Source organism: Lissotriton helveticus, chromosome 12 (genome assembly GCF_964261635.1).
Source record: "Lissotriton helveticus chromosome 12, aLisHel1.1, whole genome shotgun sequence".
NCBI lineage: Eukaryota > Metazoa > Chordata > Amphibia > Caudata > Salamandridae > Lissotriton > Lissotriton helveticus.
Window position 1 is genome coordinate 167954006 of NC_136073.1, and position 26949 is coordinate 167980954.

The following is a 26949-nucleotide window of genomic DNA, read 5'->3' on the forward strand; positions in this document are numbered from 1 at the left end:
TCAAATTGTTTGAATTTTGCATTATTCACAATAGAAGAATTTTTTAAGATTTGAGTACAAGTTTTTTCTGAGCTCAATTTGTATTCTAATTTCAAAATTGGTTTCAAGATTTCAGGAAAGTTTAATTCATCCCATTTATCCCCAACAGCAGTTGGATGGTACCAGCATAATCACAACATGGGTAATTCTGAAAACAGTTTTTATTCCTGTCAGAAATCTCACCTCACTTTTGTAGTTATCCCACTATAAGTAAACAATGATGCTAAAGCTGAATCAAAAGCAAGGCCTTCGATTGTGGTCTAATGTGGTATCGAAATGACAGCAGGTATGTTATGTTGATTTGTACAGCACACTAATCACCAGAGAGGGTGTCCATGTATTAACAGTGGTAGCTGGTTTCAGATGTCCGCTGATCACCCACAGATATTCAGTCAACGGTACTTAGATAAAATGAGGAGACACTTGTTCTAATGCGGAAAACATAAAGTTGAGGAAGAGATCTTTTGGCAAACGAAGACCTCCTGGTGAAATTGCACTAAGAGACGCAGCACAGCGCAAGAAAGCACAAAGACTTGTCAACGTTATACCCTCATTTTAAGAATCCTTCTTCAGAATACTTATATGTTGTGATTACGTTTTTATGGAAATGATATTCTATTGAAAAAGTTGTGAATCCAAGGGTATTTCCCTTTTGGAAGGAAGAAGTCAAAATCCTACATTTTCACATTCCTAGATTATTATCTCGGTATCCCTTTTTGAGAATTTAGGTTTTGGGTAATGCTTTGGCAAGACTCAACTTATAGAGCACACAACTCGCTTGTGAACTGCTAAATGGCATGAGGGTTGATGGCATGTTATTTTTTATTTTGATTTGAGCAGCTTCTGTAAATTTGTACTTTGTTAGAATTGTCAATTTTCTGCTACAGTATGTCAGCATCATATATATATATTTGTACATTTATATATTTATATTAATATAAATTATGCTTTGCTATACTTGCAAATCCACCCCTGTAAAGGGATTCTGTCCTTCACTTAACAGAAATGATGTTGCTTACAAGTGCTTGGACTTTCATGAATGGCTTTTGGAGAAGCTCAGTGAACGTCTGAGTACTCGGCTTGCAGTGCGAAACATAGGGCAAAAAAGTTCAAGTACCAGAGATACTGGAAAAGTGCTGAGATGTGCAAGATGGACCTTGTTTAAAGCATAACCCTCTTAGACTTCGTCATCTTGAAAAGGCAAGTCCTGAAACTGGTTCATAGAACGGCCTTCAGAATTCAGTCAGGAGCTGCTTTTATCTCTGGAGGAGGAGCAGCTTCTTTCCACACCCTAGCTTCTTTTTGATGGTCCATTATCTTCTCTGAGAAGTGAGATTCTTAGACATCGGACAGAATAGCAGCAACCTCAGGCCTCTGGATTGTTATCTGTGAAAAGATGAAGACATAACTTTTATTTCCAAAAGGAACTAGCAATCTGAGAATTAATGTGAATATATGCTGTAGAGGGGGGGTTAAGAAAACAAGAGGAAACAGTTGTGTCTAGTGGGCACAATAGTTGCTAACGCTATTGCCTCTTTACGTGTCTCCTGTGACAGGTAAAGTTTAATTTATCAAACACTAAAGGATCACCAGTCCTGTATCCTATAGATGTGTAAGGTCTGTTCATCTATTTGCTTTATCTATCAATGGACCAGTCCCATCAAACTTGCAAGTTGCATATAAGCATATACATTGGACATTCCCTTCTTACTGTTTATTCAAACCCACCAATGGCTACATTATTCTCAATGAGATGTGCATCATATGTGGCAAATTACACACATTTTGGATAAAATACATACACTCTGTCACTATGTATGTGATTTATTTAGCACAAAGCTAACTAAAAAGCAACTGATTGCTGTACAAGAGAGGAGTTTACATTGAAGCACAGGAGGAAGGGGTTGTACAGAAAGGAGGGTTGAACATGGTGCAGGAGGAAGGTGGTCAGTGGCGGCCAACATGGCTCGCAGGTTGTGGGGCAGGCGCAGGGGGTCACAGGGTGGTCGCAGGGGGGCAAATATACATTTTTAAAGTATAAACTTAAGCGTCCCTGCTCCTTTTCGTCTTGTGGAACTCGAAGAGCTGGAAGTGCAGCAGCCCCCACTGACCAATAACCACACTGCAATGCAGCGTTGTGATTGGTAAGCACCCAGGCTCATCTGACCAATCACAACACTGCAGTGCAGCATTGTGATCGGTCTAAGCATCTTGTTTGGATGCTCAGCCAGGGTATGGGGGCCTGGGCATGTTCTCCACGCAGGCTGTAATGCAGCCTGCACGGAGAACGTGGAAAAAATGCATGAATGGCTTGGGCAGCCCTAGAGTACTCACCAGACAATCATTGTGCACTTAGGAGTGGGCAAACCACTCCTACCCTGCCCTGCTCCAAGGGCAGAGCAACCCCACTCAAAGTTATTATCATTTTATGTTTCTACTGCATACTGCTTAAAAAAAGTGGGGTGATGCACCTCCACCATAGTGGAGGAACCACTACTGAAGGTGGTGCACCATATGGAAAAAGATGGGGTACTGGAAAAAGAGTGAACTATTGAAGAAGGGTGTTATCAGTTGAGCAAAAAGAAGAGGATTGATTATTATAATGTATTTAGAGATAGGGTTTGGTACTGTAAGATAGGGATGATGACAAGGCATGAACATTGAGCACGACTTGGTGGAGGGTGAGGGAGAAGGTTTACAATGTGAGAGTGTTTCTTGGATAAATGCAGAAGACCTGACCAAAGGAGAGTCAGTGGAGTGCTAAGGCAGTGTGATGTAAATAAGTTTAACACCTACTTATTCATAACTTTGCAATAATTAACTATCATTTTGTAATTTCCATCCTTATAAAGTGTGCGCATCTAACAACCTAATCCATGAAATGTAGGATCTGAAATAGGGAGAAAGGACACCATGTAAAGAGGAATCACATTGAATTGTTCCTCAGGGAAGCACCCAGTATAAGAATTTGTCATAATGTAATGAGCTCTGCATAGCTTATTTCTGTGAAGCTTTGCTGAACGTTTCCTATGTAAAGGTTTATATGACACCATGGACCTCTGGGGGATTTGAATGTGAGGAAGTCAGTAGCTGGCTGTGCCTTGTTTGGGATGGTGTGTTGGGCTTTTCCTCTGGCAAATAAAACTAGCAGTTTCTTCAAAGCTACAGTAGCCTGCCATGTGTACTACAATTTTTGGTGAGGAGTCATCATGCACAGGCCAGAGAGTCAGGGGAACCCCAGCGAAGTTGTGAACTTCAGTATGTACTCTCATCGCGTTCAGGATTGGGCTCGAGCCTCAACATATTTCCTGAAGCATCAGGTAAACCCACGCAACCTCCAACCTAAGTTGTCTCACCTTAGCCACCTCAACTGCCCTGCATTGAATCATCGCTCCTTCATGAGAGCTCACTATACCCCTCCCAGGTCCGCGCAGCAGTGCTGCAGCCTTCAAGTGTGCAGGCCTCACTGTTCCTCATTGAGCCACCTCAACCACCCTACAGTGTATCGTTCTTTCATGTGAGCTCACTATACCGCTCCCATGTCTGCACAGCGTCTTTGGTGGCCCTCAGGATTGCAGCCCTCACCGTTGCTCAGCGCTGACCGCTAATCACGCAGCAAGCCTCACTCTACAGCTATTCATATCGGCACAAATTCCCTCAACAAGGTAGCAGAGGGAGAGTTGCTCCGCCCACAAAATCTCTGGTCACAGCCTTGTTTCCATGCTCTGCCCCCTGTGTCTGTTGCTTACAGTGTAGTTTACTATGTTAATCTCCCACCTGGCGATTACTTTATATGCATTGCACTGTTTCCACCATGTTTTACTTTATAAATTGCTGTTTTCATATTCAAGATAAACATAAGTCAATCTATTGTAATCCGATCACATTTCCTATTGTATACTGGTAGCACACCATTCGAGTGAGAGAATTCGATCAATACCTTTGAAAACTATTTATTTGTCCTGGATGTTACTGATTTCTCTGCTGTCAGAAAAAAGCACTCTTGTTGAGTTAATTGAGTAAGGAGGGCCAAAATGTGTTTAAATATCCTCCACAACTGCGGGACAGCCAAAGGAAAAGAATTTAAAGATATTTACAAGGAAGACAAATTACCCCTCTAAACTAGGTTTGCAAAGTCTGTGAATATTGTAATGTGCAGACATACATTTTATACTCAGGCTCAATGTCCAAAGCGATAACATACTCATGGGCGTGGGTGAGTTAATCAAAGGAAATATGAGGAGATAAAGCACATTACCAGAGGTAGTTAGGCCTTTCCATACGGTAGTTGATGAGTTGTCGATACAGGTGTTATTATGGAGGGTAGTACGTTTCTGCCTCCTAATTTGTGAGACTCAAATTGGTGCATTTGACACATGAGGGCCATATTGGACAAGCCTGTACACTCCAAAAATTGAGAGAAAAGTATTACTGGCCTCCTATGGACACTCTGGTGACAAAGTGGGCACAAGAGTATGGAGTATGTAAGGAATCGGAGAAGCGGTTGAGAGTGGGTTTAGGTGTTTCAGATGAGGAACAAAATGTTGCAGAGGCAAGTGAAGTCCGAGTAAAGGTGTGTTTGGACTTCATAGGTCTATTTTCTTTTCTGCCTGCGGGAAAACTTTGCGGCTGTCATGGTGGGTGCCAAATTAAATGGGCTGAGGTAATGTGTATGAGGTCCATTATCACTAAATCCACCATCTCTGAATTGTGAGAAGTTCTTAGGAGGGAAGGCATTCATTTTGTGTTGGTAAAAGAGAACTGCACTACATTCACCTTTTCTAGACTAATAAGCATCAGGCATTCATGCACGTCATTCTACAATCTCCACAGAAATGGTTTGGTGGAAAGTATCAACTGGATGGTTAAAGGCACCATTTAGATGGTATGTAGTGTGGGATTGTCCATCCAAGATGCCGGCAAAGACATGTTGTGGGTTCATCGGACCACAGTCAGTGCAAGCATGGAGAAAACTCCTTTTGAAAGGATGAAGGAGACAGCTTGGAACAATGTTGGTTCTCTCATGGATGCATGTTGCGGTTTCCAAGAAGCTGGGAAGGGGAGTCCTGCAGAACCAGCGGCATATGTTCATCAACTATGGAGATTGGGTTAAGGTCAGACCCGGTGGTGTGGGTAGAGTATTGTCCCATTTTCGGAGTCCGTACAAAATGAAAGATGTGGGAGCTAACTGAGTCAAGTTGGACAATGGCCGAACGTGGAATATGAGGAGAGTTGTCTTGTGTCACGATGTTGGTACCTTGAAGATAAGTCCCATGACTGAAGAGAAGTGTTCAGAATGGTTACTCATGAGAGACAGCGAATTTCAGAGCTGTAGCGGTATGGAGGTGTGTTCAAGTGTGGGTGATTGTCAGTAGGCAGTGCAATGAGGTCACAGAATCCACCTGGATATTTCGGTGATTTTCCGTGTAGTTAAGCAATGCCATAGGTGGCAATTGGGTTCTCTTTTGGAGGTGTGTTAGTGGAATCTTGTGTACATTGTCTTGTGTGTCTGTTGTGTTGGAGTGTTTTTTTGTCCGAGTGTTTGTGTTAGGAATGTCTTTCATATTAGGAAGGAAAGGGGATGTTTTATAATTTAATGAGTTCTGCCTAGCTTATTTCTGTGAAGCTTTGCAGATTGTTTCCTATGTAAAGGTTTTTATGTCATTGTGGCGTTCTGGGGGGTTTCAATGTGGAGAAAACATTTGCGGCTGTGCCTGGCTTGGGATGGTGTGTTGGGGGTTTCCTCTGGCGAATAAAACTAGCAGTTACCTAAAACCTACAGTGTCCTACAGTGTTTACTACAATTCATTATAGTATAGAGCCAGAAACACTTTATTTTGATCTATTTCATCTACATTGTTTCCCATGGTGATGTAGCAGTTTGTGAGGTGGGGCACATGCATTTTATATACATTTGCAATCCCTGGAGTATTGTAGCTCTAGATCATGGGTACTCATAGTACGGCCCGCGGGCCGCTAACGGCCCGGCAAGCCTTCCTTGGCGGCCCGCAGACATGTACCAGTTTAAAATGTTTTTTTTTTCAAGAGTGTCAGTAAACACCGCCGTTTGATGCAGCCTGGACTCGGAGAGGCTCTGCTCTAGGGGCCCGGGAGATTTCAGCCATAGAGTGGAGCTGCAAGGGTCTCAGAAGAGGTGAAACAGAAAAACGCCTCATTAACAATTTAATGGCCTTTTAAAGACCTGTGAAGTGCTCCGGCTGTGTGCGCTAAAGGCAAGCTGTCTCATCCCGGGCTGCCACACAGGGGTGGGGGAGGGCGGGTGACAATTGTTGGACAATTACAGTGACTAGGACTCAAAGACAAACCCCGTGATTGATTGAACCGGTGAACTTGGAGATCACTCTGTGCAGCTCGTGCTCCCCTGAGTGGCATTTGTTTTACCGACACTGAAGGGATGAAAGTCTGAATCAGCCCAGCCTTATTAGGAATCTCTGCCCTCCGGATTACACCTGATCTCTGCTGCAGCGGTCCAGCTGGCTCTCGTGCACGCTCTACATTAGGGTGTCATTAATAATGTGCTGCAGATTTTGGGAAGGCTGGGGAAGGTGGTTCAATGTGTGCAGCAAAGAGTTCTTGCTTTTCGTGATATTTCTAATAGACTTATTACACCTCACCTAGACAGAGATAGGGAGACGGAGAGAGTCAGGAGCGGGCGAGGGAGGGAGGGTCAGGGGAGGGCGAGTCAGGGGAGGGCGAGGGAGTGAGAGAGAGGGAGAGTCAGGGAAGGGAGAGAGAGGGCGAGCCAGGGCGAGGGAGGGTGAGAGATGGAGAGCCAGGGCAGGGTGAGGAAGGAAGAGAGTCAGGGGAGGGAGGGAGAGACAGAGGGAGGGAGAGTGAGGAGAGGGCGAGGGAGGGAGGGAGAAACAGAGGGAGCGAGAGTGAGGGGAGGGCAAGGGAGGGAGAGAGTCAGGGGAGGGCGAAGGAGGGAGAGAGAGGGAGGGAGAGAGTCAAGGGAGGGAGAGAGTCAGGCAAGGGAGGGAGAGAGTCAGGGGAGGGAGAGATTTAGGGGAGGGCAAGGGAGGGAGGGAGGGAGAGGGAGAGCCAGGGGAGGGCGAGGGAGGGAGAGAGCGGGAGAGTCAGGGGAGGGCAAGGGATGGAGAAAGTCAGGGGAGGAGAGTCAGGGAAGGGAGAGAGAGGGAGAGTCAGAGGAGGGGGAGGGAGGCAGAAGGAGGGAGGGAGGGAGAGAGACAGAGGGAGGGAGGGAGACAGGGAGAGGGAGGGAGAGAGAGAGAGAGAGAGGGAGGGAGGGAGGGAGGAAGGGAGGGAGGGAGGGAGACAGAGAGAGGGAGGGAGAGAGAGAGAGGGAGGGAGGGAGGGAGACAGTCAGAGGGAGGGAGGGAGGGAGACAGAGAGGAAGGGAGGGAGACAGAGAGAGAGGGAGACAGAGAGAGAGGGAGGGAGGGAGACAGAGAGAGTGAGGGAGATAGAGGGAGGGAGACGAGGGAGGGAGGGACGGAGACAGAGAGAGAGAGGGAGGGAGGTAGAAAAAGAGAGAGAGGGAGGGGGAGAAAGAGAGAGAGGGAGGGGGAGAAAGAGAGAGAGGGAGGTAGGGAAACAGAGAGAAAGAGAGAGATATGTGTGTATGCCGGGTCTGGTGGCTCAGTGGACGAAGACATCCACTGCAGGTGCCTGTGTTCAACCTCATGGTCACAGTTTTTTTTTTTGGTTGAGCACCGACCCCTCTCTCACTGACCACGCCCCCACCGGTGCGGCCCTCGGCCACAAACCACACTGTAAATTTGGTCCCTGAGAGAAAGTTTGTGAGTACCCATGCTCTAGATTAATGTAGCTATGATTAAACTTTTAAAACCTTGTGTCCCAGAGGAGACTTGGACCAGTTATGGCTAACATCCGTGCAATAGGTGTAACATCTATGTTACAGAAAGGACCACAGACTGTGAGCCCCTTTTTAACAGTCACTGCATGTCATGCATGAAGCTATGGCCTATATGAATCACTTACCCACGCCATATTATCGGCCAGTGTGCTTGGGCAAAAAGGCGTTTAGGGAACATGGTACCTGCATCGACTGGGAGGTGTCAGGCAATTATTGCGCACTCTACACCGTGTGTACCCTTCACACTGATCACACCCATTTGGAGAAAGTACTGAGGGGCAGATCTACAAACCCCTTGCGCCACCCTCACTTCACTTTTCCCATGTTAAAAATAATGCAAAAGTGGTGCAATGGGCTTGTAAATTAGCCCCTGAGAGTCCAGAGACTCCAAGAGGCCTCATCACATGGGGAAGAAACCTCAAACAGCATGCAATTTACAGGGGTATCCATGGCCCTCCTTCAAAGACAGGTTGGGGTGCACCTGCGGAAACACTGAGTGTATTAGGAGCCACATTGTCAATGTAGCTTCCAGCACATAACATTGAAACAGCTTGAACCTATCCTCTTTGTTCTTCATTTCTTTCCTGTGCAAGTGCAAAGAGAGTATTTTTGCTAATTTGGTGAATGGCTCAGGTTTGTGCCAGGCACACCCCATGAGTGAGTGTCCTGATGTAAATCTGAGTTTGCTCTGAGTTAGTTATCCCCAGGTTTTCTTAGATGAACATTTTTCCCCCTTATAGACTGTAGGGTGAAGTTGGGGGCACACAGCCATGAATGTTTCATGTTCAGATAAAAAAAAGGGATTTTGGTCAACTCTGCCCGCCTCCCCAGTATTGTTTAGAGCTTTATGACAACACTGCGAGTACCTGAAGAGTGGTGTCCACCTTGTCCAAAGACGGCCGAAATTTCTCTTTAGTCGAAGAATAGTTGCTGCCCTCTTGATCTATTCAGAATGGAGATAAAAATAAGACACATCACTTGTTAGTCGCAGGAAGTCATGGCATCTCGTTCATATCCCTATCAATGAAATGGCATTTCATTGGTATCCGATTAGTAACTGTGTAGGTTGAGACTTCTAGAAAAAGTGGAACAATACTTGTTTGACTGTCAACGTTTGCTAAGTTAAGGATCTAAGGGGCACATGTATCAAAACTGTAAATTGATAATTCCCAATGTATGAATTCCTGAGAATTGCAATTAGGTAATCGCAATTTACAATGCATGAAACTCAAAGAGTTTCAGATTGCGTTACCTAGGGGGTAGATTGCAATTTTTGACGCTCTAGGAATCACACAAATCACAGGGATGGTAGCCTGCTGAGGTCAGCAGACCATCATGTCAGTGATTGCTTTAAAATAAAGCAATCTGTTTTTTGTAAAGCATCCCGTTTTCCTTAGAAAACAAAATGCTTTACAAAAAGTCAAATGAAAAGTTTTCTTTTCATTTTTTAAGACCAGGCTGTGGTCTGCCTGCTCTTAAACATGCTTTTACAACCATTTGGGGAACCCTTGTTATTTGCGAATGGGTTACCACCTACTTGAAGTAGGTGGTAATATGCAAATGTTTTGTGACCACATTCAAGGTCACAAAACATTCATGCATAGTGTTAGGATTCGGTATTTGGAAGGGACTCCGTAAACACGCCCCTTCTAAATACCGAATCGCAAACCTATTTTGCGATTCAGTAAGAGGTTACCGAATCGCATATTGGGGTTTGCTGCATTTGAAAAAAAAAATTGCATTCGCAAATGGACCTATTCTGCGAATAGGCTCATTTGCAAAGACAAAAATGCTTGATGCATGTGGCCCTAAATAAAAGTTAGGCAGTAATAGAAATTTTCCAGTTTCTGGAGCATTTTATACATATGTATTCCAGTGGAATGTTTCCAATCACATGTATAGTAAGCTTCTGTTAATTCCACAGGTGTATTCTCAATGGAACTAAAACTTCATCCACAAATAAAGGGATTTTTCTGTTACGACTCAATTTTAAATAAAGCTGCATTTGCTTCATTACAGATGCCTTAAAATCAAGATTAAGGCACAAACAGCAGTCTGAGTCTGAATTGGGATTGTTACCGGGGAAGTAATAGCACGCCATCCTGTTTTTCGTGCACGCTATTTTCACAAGGTTGAACCATGCACAATTCATACAATAAATTTCATACCATGCATTTCAAGTTTGCACACAGGGTATATTTCCAAAGATTTTGTGCCATATGATGCTAATCGACACAAAATAATTTTTTCCCAAATTACTTTCCAGTGCAAATTCTTTTTGCCCTGGAAATTTATGTGAATGTAGCACAAAGTAGCGCCTATTGCTGATTTGCATTACTTGTTTAAAGGAAACAACGGTTCAGGGTTGGTCTCAGTGGGTCCAGAATGGGAGACCCAGAGGGGTCCATGCAAGTCCAAATTTAGTTTAGGCAATAAACCAACAAGGGAGCAGAGATGAAGGGAACCATATACAGTGTATAGATTCACAGTTTTTAATTTATACACTGGTCTGAAATGGTACTTTAAATTATAGTCAGGTGCTCACAAAAAGTGATATAGTACGTAATGTGACAGAGTGAGGGTGAACTAGAAACATAACATCACATTGACAACAAAAATGTAACTCCTCATGACAATGTATAATGAAGGGGGTTCCTGTTGTGAGGGTCGACGGCGTTTCGATCTTTAGTTATTTAAGATCATCTCCAGGACATATAGTGAGCAGTCTGAAACTAAATTGAATAAAAATATGGTTACAGTATGTCCCTACGAAAGCTGTCTATACAGTGAGAAAGTGCTCCCAATGTGGTTATGGTCAGACAAGTCAATCATAATCTCATGGTAGATTTGTAACATAATCACGGCCCTACTAGGTGAGGGTAGGGTAGATGGGGGATGGTTTACCATGAGGGGCATGGAGCTAGTGTTATTTATTTGGTTAGTTGTAGCTTCATGTTCGTTAGTCGTTATGGCAAACTTACATTTAGGAGGTAGCCACTGTCCAGGGAGAGTGGAGCCTTAGTCCCTGTCGTCAGGTTAGGCACTGTGTGAGTCTGAAGATGAGGGAGAGGGTATTAGTCACTGCCTGCTTGTGTGCCTAGAATTTAAGCAGGGGGGCTTGGTGGCTTCTTACTGGAGTCGCGTCTGAGATGGCCTCAGGGTGAAGGTTAGTTTCAGTAAGAGGCAGCCAAGGTTGCGGAAATGGCATGGTTTTCTGTACTGCGAAAAATAAAAACCATTTCAGTGGGCTAAGTGGACGGGGTCTGGTTCTGAGAGTGGAGGCATGATGTTCATACTACTTACATCGCGGGTGCGGGCTGAAATCCTAATTGGGGGCACGGTAGCTGTTCCTTCTAACTGGAATAAATCCTCAGGGCTGTGGGCTTGAGGTAGAGCAATCTTGACGTTTACATGGAGCTCGAGTAATTTGCTGGCTGAAGGGGCGCTGAATGCGGAAATTCAGTTGGGAGTTTAAGCTGTGGTGGATAAGAAAGGTATGTTAGGTAAACGATTCGAAGCAGTACTGCGGATGGCTTTCCTTTTTAGGTTTCGCCTGGCGAAAAGCTGCGCAAGCAGCGGTTCGCGCAGGCGAAAACTTTTGTTTACCAGTATGGATGATCGTCCCGCCTCTGTTTCCCATTGGCTAGCTCCATAAATGGACGCTAGCCATTGGGAAACAGAGGCGTCCGTCATTCTCCGAGGCGACTCGTGGGCGTTTCTGAGAATTTTTCTCATCCGGCCCCTTTGGACACGTCAGTGCGGCGGTGGGCGGGGTTTATTTTTTTTTGTCTTTCCGTGTTGTTTTCGTCTTTTCAGGAGTGCCTTCAGCCGGATTGGTGTTGTTTTTATTTGCATTCAGGTAAGATGCATTTTGTTTACATTTTTTTAATTGTTTGTTTCTCCACTTTGTGTGTCTCGTTGCTGCCCCGTGTTGTGAATGTTTTGCTTTGCACGGTATGCTCCTCATTCCTGTGTTTCTGTGCGCTCTCGCCCCCGCCACCCTCCGCGCAATGCCAGAGCTTGTTCGAAAGGCTCCTTTGCCTTTCCTCGCACTCCCGTTCCCCTCACTTCTTGCACACTTTTGCCCCTCATCCAAGAACTTTGCGTAACATTCTGTCAGGACACTTCCAAAAGACTCCTTTGCTCACAACAGCCGTGTCTAGTCTGTGTGTGTAAACTTTAAATAAATAGATTAATGAACAGGCTCCCAGCACAGCACAATACAATCCTGCAAATGATGCAAGATTGTATTGTTTACAAGCTCAGTGTCCTTATGCTGGACCGCTCGAATTGCCTTTAGTCAAATGTCTCTTTTTATCCATGTCTCTTTTTGTGTGTTACTAGTGATGTTAATACGAATGTGGAGGTGAATATAACTGCTTTTTACGTTAATGGGTGTTTTCTTGAGAAGGCCAAAGCTAGTTTCACTCTCTCCCTCCTTATCTCACCCCCTCCCTTCTTCTCCGCCAAGTCCTCCGCCGCCCCCATGCCCTCCCCACTGTCTTTTTTGCACGCCCCTTTCTCCACGTCAGACCGTATATATGCGTACACGTTTACATACCACTGCCTCCTACGTATATACATGCTCCTCATTCCTGTGTTTCTGTGCGCTCTCGCCCCCGCCCCCCTCCGCGCAATGCCAGAGCTTGTTCGAATGGCTCCTTTGCCTTTCCTCGCATTTCCCCTCCCTTCTCATCAGCTTTAATCATGCTCCTTTGCTTGTACTTCCCGCTCTCTTATCCCCCACCCTTATCGTCACCTCTGCTGGCATTCTCCCCTCACTTCTTGCCCAGTTCTTGTCCCCCCTCCAAGAGCTTTGCGCTACATTCTGTCTAGTCCTGTCTGTATCCCTGTGTGTGCACGTTGCTCTTCTCAAAACTCGTATGTGTGCATGTCGCCTGACTTATCACCCATAGACTCCATGTACAGGCCCCTTTCTTCTAATTGCACGTCACACCCTATTACATGCGTACACGTTTACATACCAATGCCTCCTACGTATATACATGCTACTAATTCCTCTGTTTCTGCGCGCACTCGTCACCACGACATGCAATTTAATGAAGGACGCACAGCAGAAAGAGCATAATGTAGACACACAGAAACACCGTAAACATACTGGATTTATAAAACCACCAAAGCGCGTCCGTATCCTCATTAGCTACCAGACCCCAGGCAGACACGATTCACGCTCTTAGATCAGCTTCTCTCTCAGAAGTCGGGCATATTAATGCCAATTTGTGACGCTGTACAAAACAGCCAATAAGCTGACGTGCAGCTAGTGTTTGTGAAATATTTCAATAAAGTGCGCGGAGATGCCTTGGTTATTTTAGGACATAGACTTCTTTACTGTTTGTGTGTAGAGTGCTTTTACGCTGCGCCATGTTTGATATTTAGAGTTTTGGTTTTCCGTTATAAATATGGGACAGTAAGTACTGGAATCACTTATAAAAAAAATGAATTTTTTAAACTGCGTTCGTCGATCTGCATACCTTTTGTCTACATCAAAAAATGTTGCTTTTTGCCCACTTTAAAAGTATATGGAGAAAGTGGCTATCCTTGCACATCATGCCCCCTTATCCTCACTTGGAGTTATTCAAATTGTTGGCATGTGTCTCTGGCATGGCTCCCTGTTAATTATGTCCTTCACGTTTGCGGTTCATTGTACAACTAAGTGTGTGTGAACTTATGAATGCATGGATTGATGAACAGGCTCTCAGCGCAGCACAATACAATCCTGCAAATGAGGCAGGATTGTATTGTTTACAAGTACAGTGTGCATTTGCAGGTCCGCTCGCATGGCCTTTGGCCAAATGTCTCTTTTTATCCATATCTTTTCTTGTGTGTTACTAGTGATGTTAACACGGATATGTGGATGAATTTAACTGCTTTTTACGTCAATGGGTGTGTCCTGACAAAGCCAAAAGGCCAAAGCTCGTTTTTCTCTCTCCCTCCCTGTCTCACCCCCTCTTTTTTTCGCAAACAAGTCCTCCCCCACCCCCTTACCCTTCCCACTGTCTCTTTTGCGCGCACCTTTCGCATTTTTGCACGTCAGCCCTTATACATGCGTACACATTTACATACCACTGCCTCCTACATGCTTCTGATTCCTGTGTTTCTGTGCGCTCTCGCCCCCGCCCCCCCCTCCGCGCAATGCCAGAGCTTGTTCAAATGGCTCCTTTGCCCGCACTCCCCTCCCTTTTCATCTGCTTAAATCAGGCTCCTTTGCTTGTACTTCCCCCTCGCATATCCTCCGCCCTTCTCGTCATCCCTGCTGGCATTTCCCCCTCGCTTCTTGTCCAGTCCTTGCCCCCCTTCCAGGAGCTTTGCGCTACATTTTGTCTGGAACAATTAGATGAATCCCATCTTCCTTGCTTTACTATTAAACACTACTATAGTTGGGGAATGTGGCTATGGGTGTGTGTGTCTGTAGCTCTAGGTGTCTGTGTGTGTGGCACTCTGGGTGTGTGTGTGTAGCTCTGAGTGTGTTTGTGTCTATGGCTCTAAGTGTGTGTTTAGGGCTCTGAGTGTGTGTGTGTCTGTGGCTCGGGGTGTGTGTGTCTGTGGCTCTGACTGTGTGTGTGTGTGGCTCTGCGTGAGTGTGTGTGTGGCTCTGGGTGAGTGTGTGTGTAGCTCTGGGTGTGTGTGTGGCTCTCGTTGTGTGTGTGTGGCTTCGAGTGTGTGTGTGGCTCTCGGTGTGTATGTGGATCTGTGTGTGTGTGGCTCTGAGTGTATGTGTGTGCCTCTGGGTGTGTGTGTGTCTGTGGCTCTGGGTGTGTGTGTCTGTAGCTCTAGGTGTCTATGTGTGTGGCACTCTGGGTGTGTGTGTGTAGCTCTGACTGTTTGTGTGGCTCTGGGTATGTGTGTGTAGCTATAAGTGTGTGTGTGACTCTCAGTGTGTATGTGGATCTCTGTATGTGTATAGCTATAAGTGTGTGTGTAGCTCTGGGTTTATGTGTGTGTGTCTGTAGCTCTGTGTGTGTGTGTCTGTAGCTCAGGGTGTGTGTGTCTGTAGCTCTAGGTGTGTATGTGTGTGTGGCTCTAGGTGTGTGTGTGTGGCTCTAGGTGTGTGTGTATATAACTCTAAGTGTCTTTGTATGGCTGTGGCTCTGGGTGTGTGTGGCTCTGGGTGTGGGTGTGTGTATGTGGTGCTCTAGGTGTGTGTGTGGTACTAATTGCTGTCTGCTGAGCTTGTCTAGGTGTGTGTGTGTGTAACTCTGGGTGTGTGTGTGTGTGTGTGTGTGTCTATGGCTATAAGTTTCTTTGTATGGCTGTGGCTCTGGGTGTGTGTGTGTGTGTGGCTCTGGGTGTGTGTGTGTATGTGGCGCTCTAGGTGTGTGTGGCTCTGGGTGTGTGTGTGTGGTACTAATTGCTGTCTGCTGAGCTTGTCCGTAGAGTACAATAGGTCTCACAGTTGCGAAAGATTAAGCTAATGACAATGTAAATAACAATAACATTTATTTATCTGTATTCAAAACTAAATCATAAATACAAATTTTAACATTTTCAATGCCAATAGCTCAAAAGGCGAAACCATTGCATTGTAAATGCTTGTTAAATAAAAGGTGTAGCTTACTTGGTCCTATGGCTAGGCACTTCTAGGAGCATGAGGGTAGTTCAATTGTTTAGTTCCTAGCAGGTGAAAGTCAAAGGGGTGAAGGTGCAGCAAGGAAAACCAGGAAATAAATTAAATAGTTTGGTGGTACTTAGAATCTGTGTGGAATTACTTAAAACGTGCAGTAAATGACCGCATTAGTTTGTCTGACCTAATGCGAAAAAATAAAAATTAAGGAGTCAATTGCATTGAATAAGTAAGCATGGTAACTAGGGGACTTAACAAAAAAAGAGAGCGCCATACTCACGTAGTAAGTCAAGTGGCCGGTACAGAAATCTGTCAAGGAGGGGGAATTAATCAGAGGGTCAGGTACATTGGCAGTTGATATGGTGACTGGGTGACTTTACAGAAAGGCACGCTATACTCACAAGATTTTTGTTGCGTGGCTAGGAAGGAGATCTGTCAAGGGCGAGATCAGAAAGCGGGTGTCAGGTCAATACCACGTGATGTGTGGAGGAATGTGGGGCTTCGATAATTGCCTCAGTACTTACTTAATCAATCAAAGAAGAGGAGTTGAATTACTTGTCTTGGTGTCCTGCGCACTGCAATGAATGTCTGTCTCTTAGGCAGGAACAGGAGGGCCGCCACGTCGGAATGAAAAAAGGGGCGCACCTCTGTTAAACTCTGGAGGATCTAAAACTGACCAGGGTTCTTTTTTACGGGTTTGGTCAATCTATTACTCACTGAGCTGAAAGTTTTGACGCATGTGATTCTGGATAGGGGCGTCTTCTCTCGTGTTTGGAGTAGGTGTTCTCAATGTGAATACCAGGCCCTTATCATGGCGTGTTTGACCAGCCGCCTAGGGTAGCCTTGAGTTGTCAATTATTTACATAGTATCTCGGCTTCTTGGAAGAAATCGTCCTTGAATTTACACTTCTGCTGAATACGGAGAAATTGACTGTAAGTAAGGCCGTCCCTTAGAGCCCTAGGATGCAAGCTGTGGTACTCTAGCAGGGTGTTTCTTTCAGTTGGTTTTCTGAAAAGGGTGGTGTCCAATTCACCATTAAGGCTTTTAATGGTGACCCCCCAAGTAGTCTACCTTGCAGTTATCATAGTTAAATGTAAACTTGAGGTCTGGTTGGGTGTTATTTAGCCATTTACAAAAGAGCATGAGTTCATTTTGTTCTCCTCCCCATATCATGAGCACATCATCGAGGTACCTAAGCCACAATCGGATTTTCTCACGATGTGGGTTAGTTGCATTAAGGATGATATTGGTTTCCATATCACCTACAAAAAGTATTGCAAAATTTGGCGCAAATATCGCCCCCATCGAAGTGCCCTTGGACTGTCTATAGTAGGTGTCTTGGAACAAAAAATATTTTTTTGTGAGTGCAATCTCCAGCAGTGTAATGATGAATTCAGTTGGTACTTAGTGTGGTGCAGGTTGGTTATTAAGATGTTTTTTGATAACCTTTATCCCTTTTTGTTGCGGAATGTTGGTGTACAGAGACTCTATGTCAAGAGTGACAAGGAGTTCTGTATTTTGGTCAAAGGGTACAGATTCAATTAGATTAATCAAGTGGGTCATGTCCTTGACATAGGTAAGAGTATGCTGTACCAGGCCTTTTATAAAGAAATCAATATATTTTCCCAGAGGCTCCAAGATGGACCCACATCCGGAAATTATAGGCCTGCTAGGGGGTGCCTTCGCATTCTTATGTACTCTGGGTAAAGTATACAGCACAGGAGTGCGGGGCTCCATGTTGTTTAGGAAGAGAAATTACTTCTTACTAATAAAGCCTTTTTCCAGGCAGTCTTTTGTGATGGTAAGGATGAGTTCACAGATACTCCTAAGGGGTTTGCCGCTTAACCACTCATAGTGTGAGGTATTAGTCACATGATTTCTGCATCGTAGGCGGTTTTGTCCTGAATGACAATTCCTCCCCCTTTATCGCAACGTTTTATCACAATGTTGTCCATTGGTTTCAGTTTGTTCAGACTGTTCTTCTCATCTAGGCTAACATTGAAAGGGGTAAATTTGTAGTTTTCCTTGAGTTTGGTGAAATATTTTAGGACAAGATGCTCGAAGGTAATAACCTCCGGTGACATGGAGCCGCTAGGTGGATTAAATGTGGAGACAGGGCGAAGTGTCTCTATTTTGGAAAAAGGCATAGAGTCTCACTTTCCTAAAGAACCAGTTGGGTTTATCGGTGATTACGAAAGACAGACCTCTGCTCAGTAGAGCGATGTCGTTTTCAGCCAATTTGTGTTGTGAGAGGTTGAAGATGGGTATTTGTTCCGGATTTTGTGGAGTGAAACTCTGTATGTTCAATACTGGTACCCCCATTGGTAGAACCTGTTCCTTGTCTAGCATTCCCCTGGGGGGAAGTTGAATCTGGTTCTGCCTCTCCCCTCTCCGTCTGGGGATCTCTGTGCCCCATGTTTGGCCTCTGGCTATAAAATGAGGATTGCAGGAGGAGGTACTTGGTCCCTCCGCTGCTTCCGAGCCGTCCGATTCTGCAGAGGAATCAGAGAAGGTTACTGGTACCCTATTCGTAAATCTACCCCAGGTACCTGTGGGGAATCTCTGTTGTACTTGTGCGCCAGTGGTAAAACAATCTTCCTGGAGATACGGATGGGTCTTGTCTTTGTGATAGTTTTTTATATCTTTGGTCACCTTGGTGGATTTTTTGTGGTGCTCAAAGCTCTGGAACTCCAAGATGCTACATTCTAGTTTGTCTAGGGCTGCTTTGGCATCTGATAGGCGATTTAATTCTCGGATGGCTTGTTGTAGTTCTGAATTTCTTCAAGTTCTTTTTTGCTATGCTCAAGCGCTGTGTTTATACCAAGAACCATCCAGTGGCGGGAGCAGGTGGTACCAATGTGTGAGAAGCCTGTTTTGAATTTTTTATCTTGTACGAAGGTAGCAGTTATGTTGTGTACCTGGAGTCCGATAGGGATGATATCAGCTCTCAGATACTCAGTTAGCATGTGCGCGTGTAATTCTGTGCGAATGTGTTTTTTCTTTAATCTTTCTAGAGCGGAGAGTTTTTCGTGGGCTAGTTCTGTGGGGGCCCTATTTGCTGTTATTGGGGCATGAAATAGAGATGGGCCGCTGAGTTTACTTGCAATATATTACTCTGTATATGTAGGAATTATTGGTGTCAACATCATCTACCTGTCTGGTCCTCACTAGGTTTTAGCGGGAGAGAGCATGCAGTATTTTCAATATAATTAATATAACCACTTAATGAGTGGAACCCTTGCTGTGTAGCCACTGCGCATAAGGTAGTAAGAGGAACAAGGGTACCCCAAAATATGAATTATACGGGTTAGAATATGTTTAAAGGGAACAACGATTCAGGGTTGGCCTCAGTGGGTCCAGAATGAGAGACCCAGAGGGGTCCATGCAAGTTCAAATTTAGTTAGGCAATAAACCAACAAGGGAGCAATTACTTGCATGGGCATTCCATTGCAACCACCCATAACTTTTTGATACAAAACCATATCTAATAAAAAAAGACAGGGTTTTGCATAAAATAAATTATGCCTTTTTGAGGTAGGGGCTGTCAAGGAGAAATGCTTTTATTTGTCCTTTAATTTTCTGACTGTGCATGTGTGCTGTACTGTACAGCACACATACAAAAGTGGAAAGGTTTTATAGTTAGTCTGAGGATAGTATTTTGCCCCAGAAGGGCACCCTTTGAGTACAAATACCATACTAGATTCATACAGACACTTTTGCACTGTGAAGCATGATAATAAATTAGAATATCAAAAGTTGTCTGGAGAAGCTTCTTATGAAGTGGCAAGAGTGCTGAAGAAAATGAAACTTTTAATTATTGATGAGGTAAGCATGGTCTCAAACTTAATGCTTGCTTTTGTACACTTAAGAATGCCAAAGGTATTAAAAACAGATTATGACGTTCTCTTTGGGGGGAAACATTTAATTGTATTTGGAGATCTGCTACAACTAACCACTGTAAAAGGAGAACCAGTGTTTAAAACACTTCTACATGAAGACACTAAGAAATCTTTAGGAAGTATTGGAAATGTGAATCTGTGGTTACATTTTGAATATAAAGAACTCACTCAGAATATGCGACAAGTAAGAGATGAAGATTATGCAAATATTCTAAAAGATGTAAGAATTGGTGTTCTAAGTAAACATGGTAAACAAGCTTTTCTAAGTCGTCTACTAAAGAACTTGTTTACAAATGAAAACACACCAGCAGAAGTAATTTACAAGAAAATGAAAGAAAAAAAGTCTATTATTTGCTTAATCCTACAGTGGAAGAGTGTTATATATTTAATAGAGAGTTTATGAAATTGGAAAATCAAGAAATAGTTCACATTGAAGCTATTGATAAAATCGAGCATCAAGGAATAACAATTGTTCTTTCAGAAAAACTACAGACTAAATTGGATTATTTGGAAAAGTCTGTATCAAAAACTGCTGGCTTAGAAAAAAATGTAGATATATGTTCAAACTGTTGGGTAATTTTGAAGCGTAATCTGAATGTAGAAGAAGGTTTAGTGAATGGAGCAATGGGGAAAGTTGTTGATTTTGTGAAATATCAAAATAGAAATGGAATTGAATTTTTGAAAGTTAAATGAGATCAGATTGCAGAGGTAAAACAGATTGCATGTTCCGCCGCACATTTTTTGCTTGTAAAATCACAAGGTTTAAGTGTAGATAATGCTTTGGTAAATGTTGGAAAAACTGTGTTTAAAGAGGGAATGGTATATGTTGCATTATCTCGAGTTTGAACGTTGTCTGGTTTGTATTTAATTGATTTTGATGAGAACAAGGTTAGTGCTGATGTTAATTGTGTAGGAGAATATAATCATTTGAGAAGGCTTTAGGTTCCCCATTTAGGTGAATATCCTTGTTGTGTGTTCAAAACGCAAACATGTTAAAGAGTTAACTATGGTTGAAAAGCAGAAACAAAATCAACAGAAAAGAAAAGATGTAAAGAAGCAGAAAATACAAACAAGTGATGATGATGTTGGATACCAATTAGAAAATGCTTCTGGTGTCAACTGCTATGATAATGGTATTCTAAATGTTATATTTCATGTTGAAGATGTTTGTGGTGAAATGATGAAAAGTCAGGAAAAAACTTTATGTTCTGCACTTTACACTTTATTTCAAGAATTAAGAACTGATAGAAGTAAGATCCATGCTGCTTCTGGTGTTCGCCAACTGTTGGATACATGTCGTGGATCTTTAACGTTCAGTGCTAATATACAGCAAGATGCACAAGAATTTCTGATGGTTATGCTTGGAGTACTAGAAGATGAAGGAATTCAGATTGAGAGTTTATTTGGACTTGTCGTATGGTTTATGGGCCTCTTTTGCGTGTCTGTTAAGTTAGCATGCCTTATTCAAGGTTTAAACGACATTTTCCCTTTTGCTGCTTTTGCACACAACACTGCTTAACTGTTTTTGCTGACTTAGCTTGGATGAAGGTCTATACATGGGAAAAGGGTTGTTTTTCGACATCTCTAGACATACATTGTATCCCCAGTCTGTACAGTGAGTGCTAAGCCACCAAGGTTATCATAACGCGAGCCTGTTTATTAGCTTGTCCGTGTAACACATTCTAGACACAACAATTTGGCAGCTGCAAGTCGAGTAGGATTCTGGCGCCTTTATCATAGCACGCTTGCCCTGATTGCACACATTTGGAAGATTCCAGGCATGCAGAGAGACTAACCAATCCTGATGTAATTTACACTTACTGAGCTGACAGGTAAATGTGGTCCCCCTAAGATAACTCCAGAGACCTTCTATAGTTTTAAATACATAGTTCCTAGATAGGGAGGGTGTTCTAAATAGGTGTTTTTATCACCTGTTTGTGCTATCATTGTAACATGATTCCTCCTTTTGTATTTTATGGAATTGTAACCATGCTGTCCGTATTGTTATTATCCTTATGTATGCTGATGTTGATTAAAATACTGCGCTTGCGAACACGTTGTTAAAATAAACATTTTATCCTTACTGTGTCTCTATTTTACTCCTGTTGTGGACTGGTATGAGCTAATAACAACAAAAGAGTGTTCTCACTTCCCACCATTCCTGAGATGGTCCTAAGTCGCATGTTCTAGGTTGTCTAATCATTGGTTTCTTTGCTATAGGACGAAGAGCTAATGTGACACCGATTGCTAGTCTGGTATGAGATTTTGGGTACTAAGGTGAGTTTAGGCACACCCTAATTCACTGACGTCCTAAGTCTCTGTGCACAGTTCTGTGTTTGCGCAGAATCCCTGCTACAGACTCAGTTACAAATGGGAACATAAATGTGAAGAGTGTTTATTATCTTCAAGGACTATAGTTGACAGAGAACGATTTTTATATTTAACAATACCTGACTGCAAATCTGTACCATCTTCCAAATTAGTAAAAGAAACTGATCATGAGATGATGTGTTCTTGTTGTAAATCAAGAATGCTATCTACATTATGCCTACAAAGATATGGAAAATATTTGATCATAATGCTGCAACGCTGTCGACCAAACGGAAGAAAATTGGAAACCAAAATTAAAAATGTTGTTGCTAATCAAGTATCTTTTTCTGGAAGAACTTTTGCAACAGTTGCTATTGTTTTCCATGCTGGAAGTACTACTACAAGTAGACATTATACAGTTTATTTAAAGTGTAATAATGGTTGGAGTCACTGTAACAATACACACTTGGAAATGAAACTGAGATTGCCTTATGAATTACCCAACTCATACTTGATTTTTCTGAAACAAAGATGTTAGATACACCATTCGGCTTCCTGGGAAGGTGTATAGATCTTTAAGGAATTCATACTGGATGCTTTTAAAGTGAATTTCTTGATACATTATCTGGCGTATTGGGAAAATGTGCAGAGAAACTACGTAAAATCTTTAAGGAATTTGAGATGTCATCAGTGATGTCATCAGTGATGTCACTGACCATGTCATGAGTGATGTAATATGTGACATCGTCAGAAGTGCATTGCGGGCGCGTGAGTTATAGTTAGCTCAACTAACTATAACAGGCGAATTTCTCTGGTTTTATATGAGTCAAATAGCCAACTAACTATCATGTCCCTGAAACCTGTTTTTCCAGTGAATTTCTAAGGTTTTTTAAATGCTAATTCCTAACTATAACATCTGTAAAATGTATGTTTTTTTCAGTGCATATATATATATATATATATATATATATATATATATATATATATATATATATCAAACTCAACGTCTTAAGTCTTTTTGTGTCTTTCCTAGATGAGTGATAATTAAGTGCCTCCTCCAATTGATTTAATCTTCAGAAAATCCTGTATTTTCATATCAAGTTTTATCCAAAGCAAAGGAATACTATAAAGTCTAGAAAGAAACTGAGATGTTGGCCGGAAGATGATAGAAGACAACTTTTATAAAAAAGAGTCACAAATCTTTTAGCAACACTAGGGGATGAATTGTAATATACCAATGCATTGCAGGTTGGCTGCCTTGACCTTTTTTAATCTCAAAACACTGCACTTTTTTTTTTAATAGATCTGGGTGTATAAAATATATCAGAGTCATTGACAATATTAGAGGAAAATCTTTGAAGATTGCAAAAAGATGCAAAATATTTATATATATTTTACAATTATGATGCTTAATTATTTATAATTTGTCTAACTTAAACTCAGTTGATTGACCATACTGTTCTAACATTATATGTTACAGAGGCTCAAAAAGTGTTGAACAACTGTACTACATCCAATATGGAGATTTAGGTGACATAGTCATTGAATTTTGCCAGACATTCCAATTTATTTTTATATATTTCTCTAACTTTTTGTTCTGTGTCTATTCCCTCCCACGGTAAGTGATTGCGCATGATTGGGTATAGGGTAGTGATTACATATGATTAGGTACATGGATGTTCATCAACTCCTCTTATACTCTAGTTCATTTGTGTATACTATAAGTGCACATTATCATGTTTGACTCTTCTATGCAAAACGCTATAATTCATAATTAGTCATAAATGTTCTGTTGTTATTGCATTCTATAAGAATATAACTAATGCTATATACTGTTGTCTCCTTAGATACAGTAATCTTAAATGGCAGCATTTATGAACTAGTGTTGTTCTGTTATAAAGGTCTGTATAAATCTACCTGGAAGTAAAGTAAGTTATGTTATGTTAATAACCATTTGTAGAGCGCGCGTACACCCGTAGGTTTCATGGCGCTGGTGCAGAAAGCCATAACCGATCCCTAAGCGTAAGCTTGCTCAAATAACCACTTCTTTAGAGACTTCCTGAAGACCAGAATATTGTCACAGTCCCTAAGTGTCAAGGGGATAGAGTTCCAGAAGGTAGCGGCTAGGTAGGAGAAGCAGCTTCCACCTAGCCTTTTTCTTTTAAACAATGGGATAGTCACCAGATGAAGATGGGCAGAGCATAGGTTGCGCTGGGGTTTGTAGTTGTTGATCATATTTCTTACAAATTTAGGGCCATTTCCAAGTAATGCCTTAAAAGCAATGCAGCCCGTCTTAAAGGCAACCCTGTGGGCCATCGGTAACCAGTGTAGTTTTGTCATACCTGATCTGGCTGACTGCCATTTGGGTTGTTTCCAGATGAGTCTTGACGCCTGATTTTGGACCATCTGGAGTCGTTTTAGAAAGCCCAGTGGCAGGCCAAGATATACGGCGTTTGAGAAATCCAGGCGCAACAGTACGAGGGCTATCACTACCTGTATTAGTGCAGATTGGGTCAGCAGGTGTGCAATTTTTCTAATTTTCCGAAGTTGGAAAAAGCTAGAAGAGATGACAGCCCCCACCTGTCCTTTAAGTGACAGGTCGGCGTTGAGGATGACCCCTAAGCTTTTTACCGAAGTATACGGGGATATAATTGCAATATAATGCACTGTTATCAGATAACAAGAGTTGCAATGAATGAAAGTTACATTCATAGAGTGCACAGGTATCTTTTACTAAAAACATTTCTGTCAAAAAAGATTGGAACAAAAGTTTGATATGATGGATTATATCTACTTTCATCTTACAAAAGATCCAATGACTGATAAATAAATGTATAGACTGTGCCCCTTATTTATTTACTGAATTTGCATCCCTTGAGGACCATAATCTCTTAAGCCTTTTTGTTATGTCCAAAGAGGGGCTAGCACCAAGAACAAATCAGTCCTTACCTTCCCAAATCAAAGTTCCAGTGTTTCTGATTGTAATCCCCTCGTTGATGTCCCAATCATCTGTATCTTCGTACCATCGCCCTTCTTCACTTCCACTCCTCTCGCTGTGGAACAAAGTACAGACACGCATTGGTTAAGGGGATTAAAACGTTCATCCTACCATGTGAGTCACAAATATCTTCCTACATTCTTATAACAGAATTCTTCCTTTATGGATTTAATTCATGCACTATTCACTTTAGTCCTCCACTTAAAATCATGTGCGGTGATTTGCTTGGTGCTGAGGTGTACCGCATAACAGTTATACACAAGACACCCTTTTCCTAATGTGTTTCCTGATATGCTCCTATTAAGTTCCTCCCAGTTCTTTGTTCTCTTTCTCTCCAACTTGGATGTATTCCATCAGCACTACCAAGAAGGGTCCACCCATCACGAATAAATCAAAGAACTGATGAAATAGGAAAATTAAATCTAAAATGGGGTACACAGAAAGTAAACCATGGATGAGAAAGCCTGTGCCAACAGCCTTTAAGTGAATGCAGAATGCTAGTGCTTCACAAGACTACAAGCAGCAACGGTTTTATTTAGTGGACCTTCAGTGTAGAGGATGCCTCATTAAGGTAAACCTCTGGTAGGCTTGGCACTACTAATGCTACTCCTGTGTTTATTGCTAAGCATGGATTAAGGAGCTATATTTACCTTCTGTAGTTCCCACTGTTTGTCTTTACCTTGATCCCTCAGCAGGAAACAGGAGGATGGCGAGGGGTAAAGAACGCAGCAAGGAGTCAACTAAGTGATGGCATTGAAGTCTGTCAGTGTTGCCATTTGACCTACCACTCGAATTATGGTGAATATACATTCTTGCCTGGATCATGCAAATATAAAAAATAAACATGTATTTCATTCTCATCGGAAGAAACGTGACACCCCAAGTGAGATACTTCTGGAAGAAAAATCCTAAGCTTTTCCATATCAGGTATGAGGAGGTCATACATTTGGATTTTATTTCCGGGCATGCTGGCAGTAGTTGATTACAGCTTTCATTTTGCAATTAAAATGCTGTGGTAAATGTTTCAGAAAGAAAAATTAAGTATTGTTCTAGATTAGCCACTCACAAATGACGTGAAATAAGTGGAGAATTATTTGGGTATCATGAAAACTGTTTAAGGGCTAGAGAAGTTTTTGATCATGATAGATTTTCCAATCCATGAACTAATCATAAACACTAATGGGTGTGTTGGACAAACTGAGGGGTACATTTGCTGCACGTTTATGCAATGCAGGGCAGCAAGCAAACATTTCTATGCTGCGTTGCATACACTAGAGACAGCATGAATGCTCCATGTTTACAAAGATATGGAGCATTTATGCTCCCTCATTGCAATGGCGCTGTATGTGCAGTCTAGCACCAACACAGGCACCCTTACACCATAATGCAAGGGTGCACGCATTACAGAAAGGATTGTTTTTGTGCAGGAAGGGGGAACTTTCCAGGAGAAAGTCAATCCACAGCAGTGTTGTCCTCTTTCTGAGTGTTCTGCAGCACACAGCACATGTGAAATGAAGAAATAACAAGGAGATATAAAGATATTTCTCTTCATTACATATCACTTCCAAAGGTGTAGCATTTTGATGCATTCTCAGTTTTACAAGTCTTTCAAATCTGGAATGTGCCGAAATCCATGGGTGGATGCATGAGAAAATATGGAATGGAATGTAGCATAATGCAGCGCAGGCACCTTCCATGAGTTACATTTCATTACAAACCACTGCCTTGTGTGGCTTGAGAAAATTACTGAAGCCTTTGCATTGTCCTTGTGTTGCATTTTGCTTGGCCTTGCAATTTAGTACGTAATATGAGCCTGAATTTTTGTGATCTGTTTTAATTTTGTGATGCAAACTATGTTGCAACAGGCCAAATTGCTGAATGTCCATTTGTATGGGGCTGTAGAATGATCTGCTTTATGAATGTTAATTAGGCAGGTCACTATTTGTGACTCCCAGTGATAGGCTGCAAACACTGGGATGGTACCTGGCAAGGAGCAGCAGGCCATCACTCCTGTGTTTGCATTCCCAAATGGGAATCTTTAAAGGAAGCTCATTCTCCTTTAAAAAACCAGTGCTACTCTAAAAAATAAAAATACTGCATTTTGGAGAACATTGATGGAAGCAGGATGTGGTCCCAAGGACCACTGCCCGCTTTGTCCAAAGTCTCACGGCTTCATTCTCAAAGGAGAAGCTGTCCAACAAGGACAGTGTTCTAATCATCCGCATCATCATTCGAACTTTATTCGGCTGAAAAGCCATAAAA

General features: G+C 42.6%; 1 protein-coding gene across 1 annotated transcript in view; it reads right to left on the reverse strand.

Annotated features, from left to right (window-relative positions):
* Positions 1 to 843: 843 nt before the first annotated feature.
* The window catches only part of LOC144799010 (uncharacterized), a 449787-nt gene continuing 423681 nt past the window's right edge, over positions 844 to 26949 (reverse strand). The window contains exons 10-12 of the mRNA XM_078670160.1: positions 24639 to 24742; positions 8764 to 8840; positions 844 to 1425 (exon numbers count right to left, since the gene is read on the reverse strand). Of these exons, the coding sequence (XP_078526286.1) occupies positions 1378 to 1425; positions 8764 to 8840; positions 24639 to 24742 (229 nt within the window). The 3' untranslated portion in view covers positions 844 to 1377. The remainder of the gene's footprint in view (positions 1426 to 8763; positions 8841 to 24638; positions 24743 to 26949) is intronic.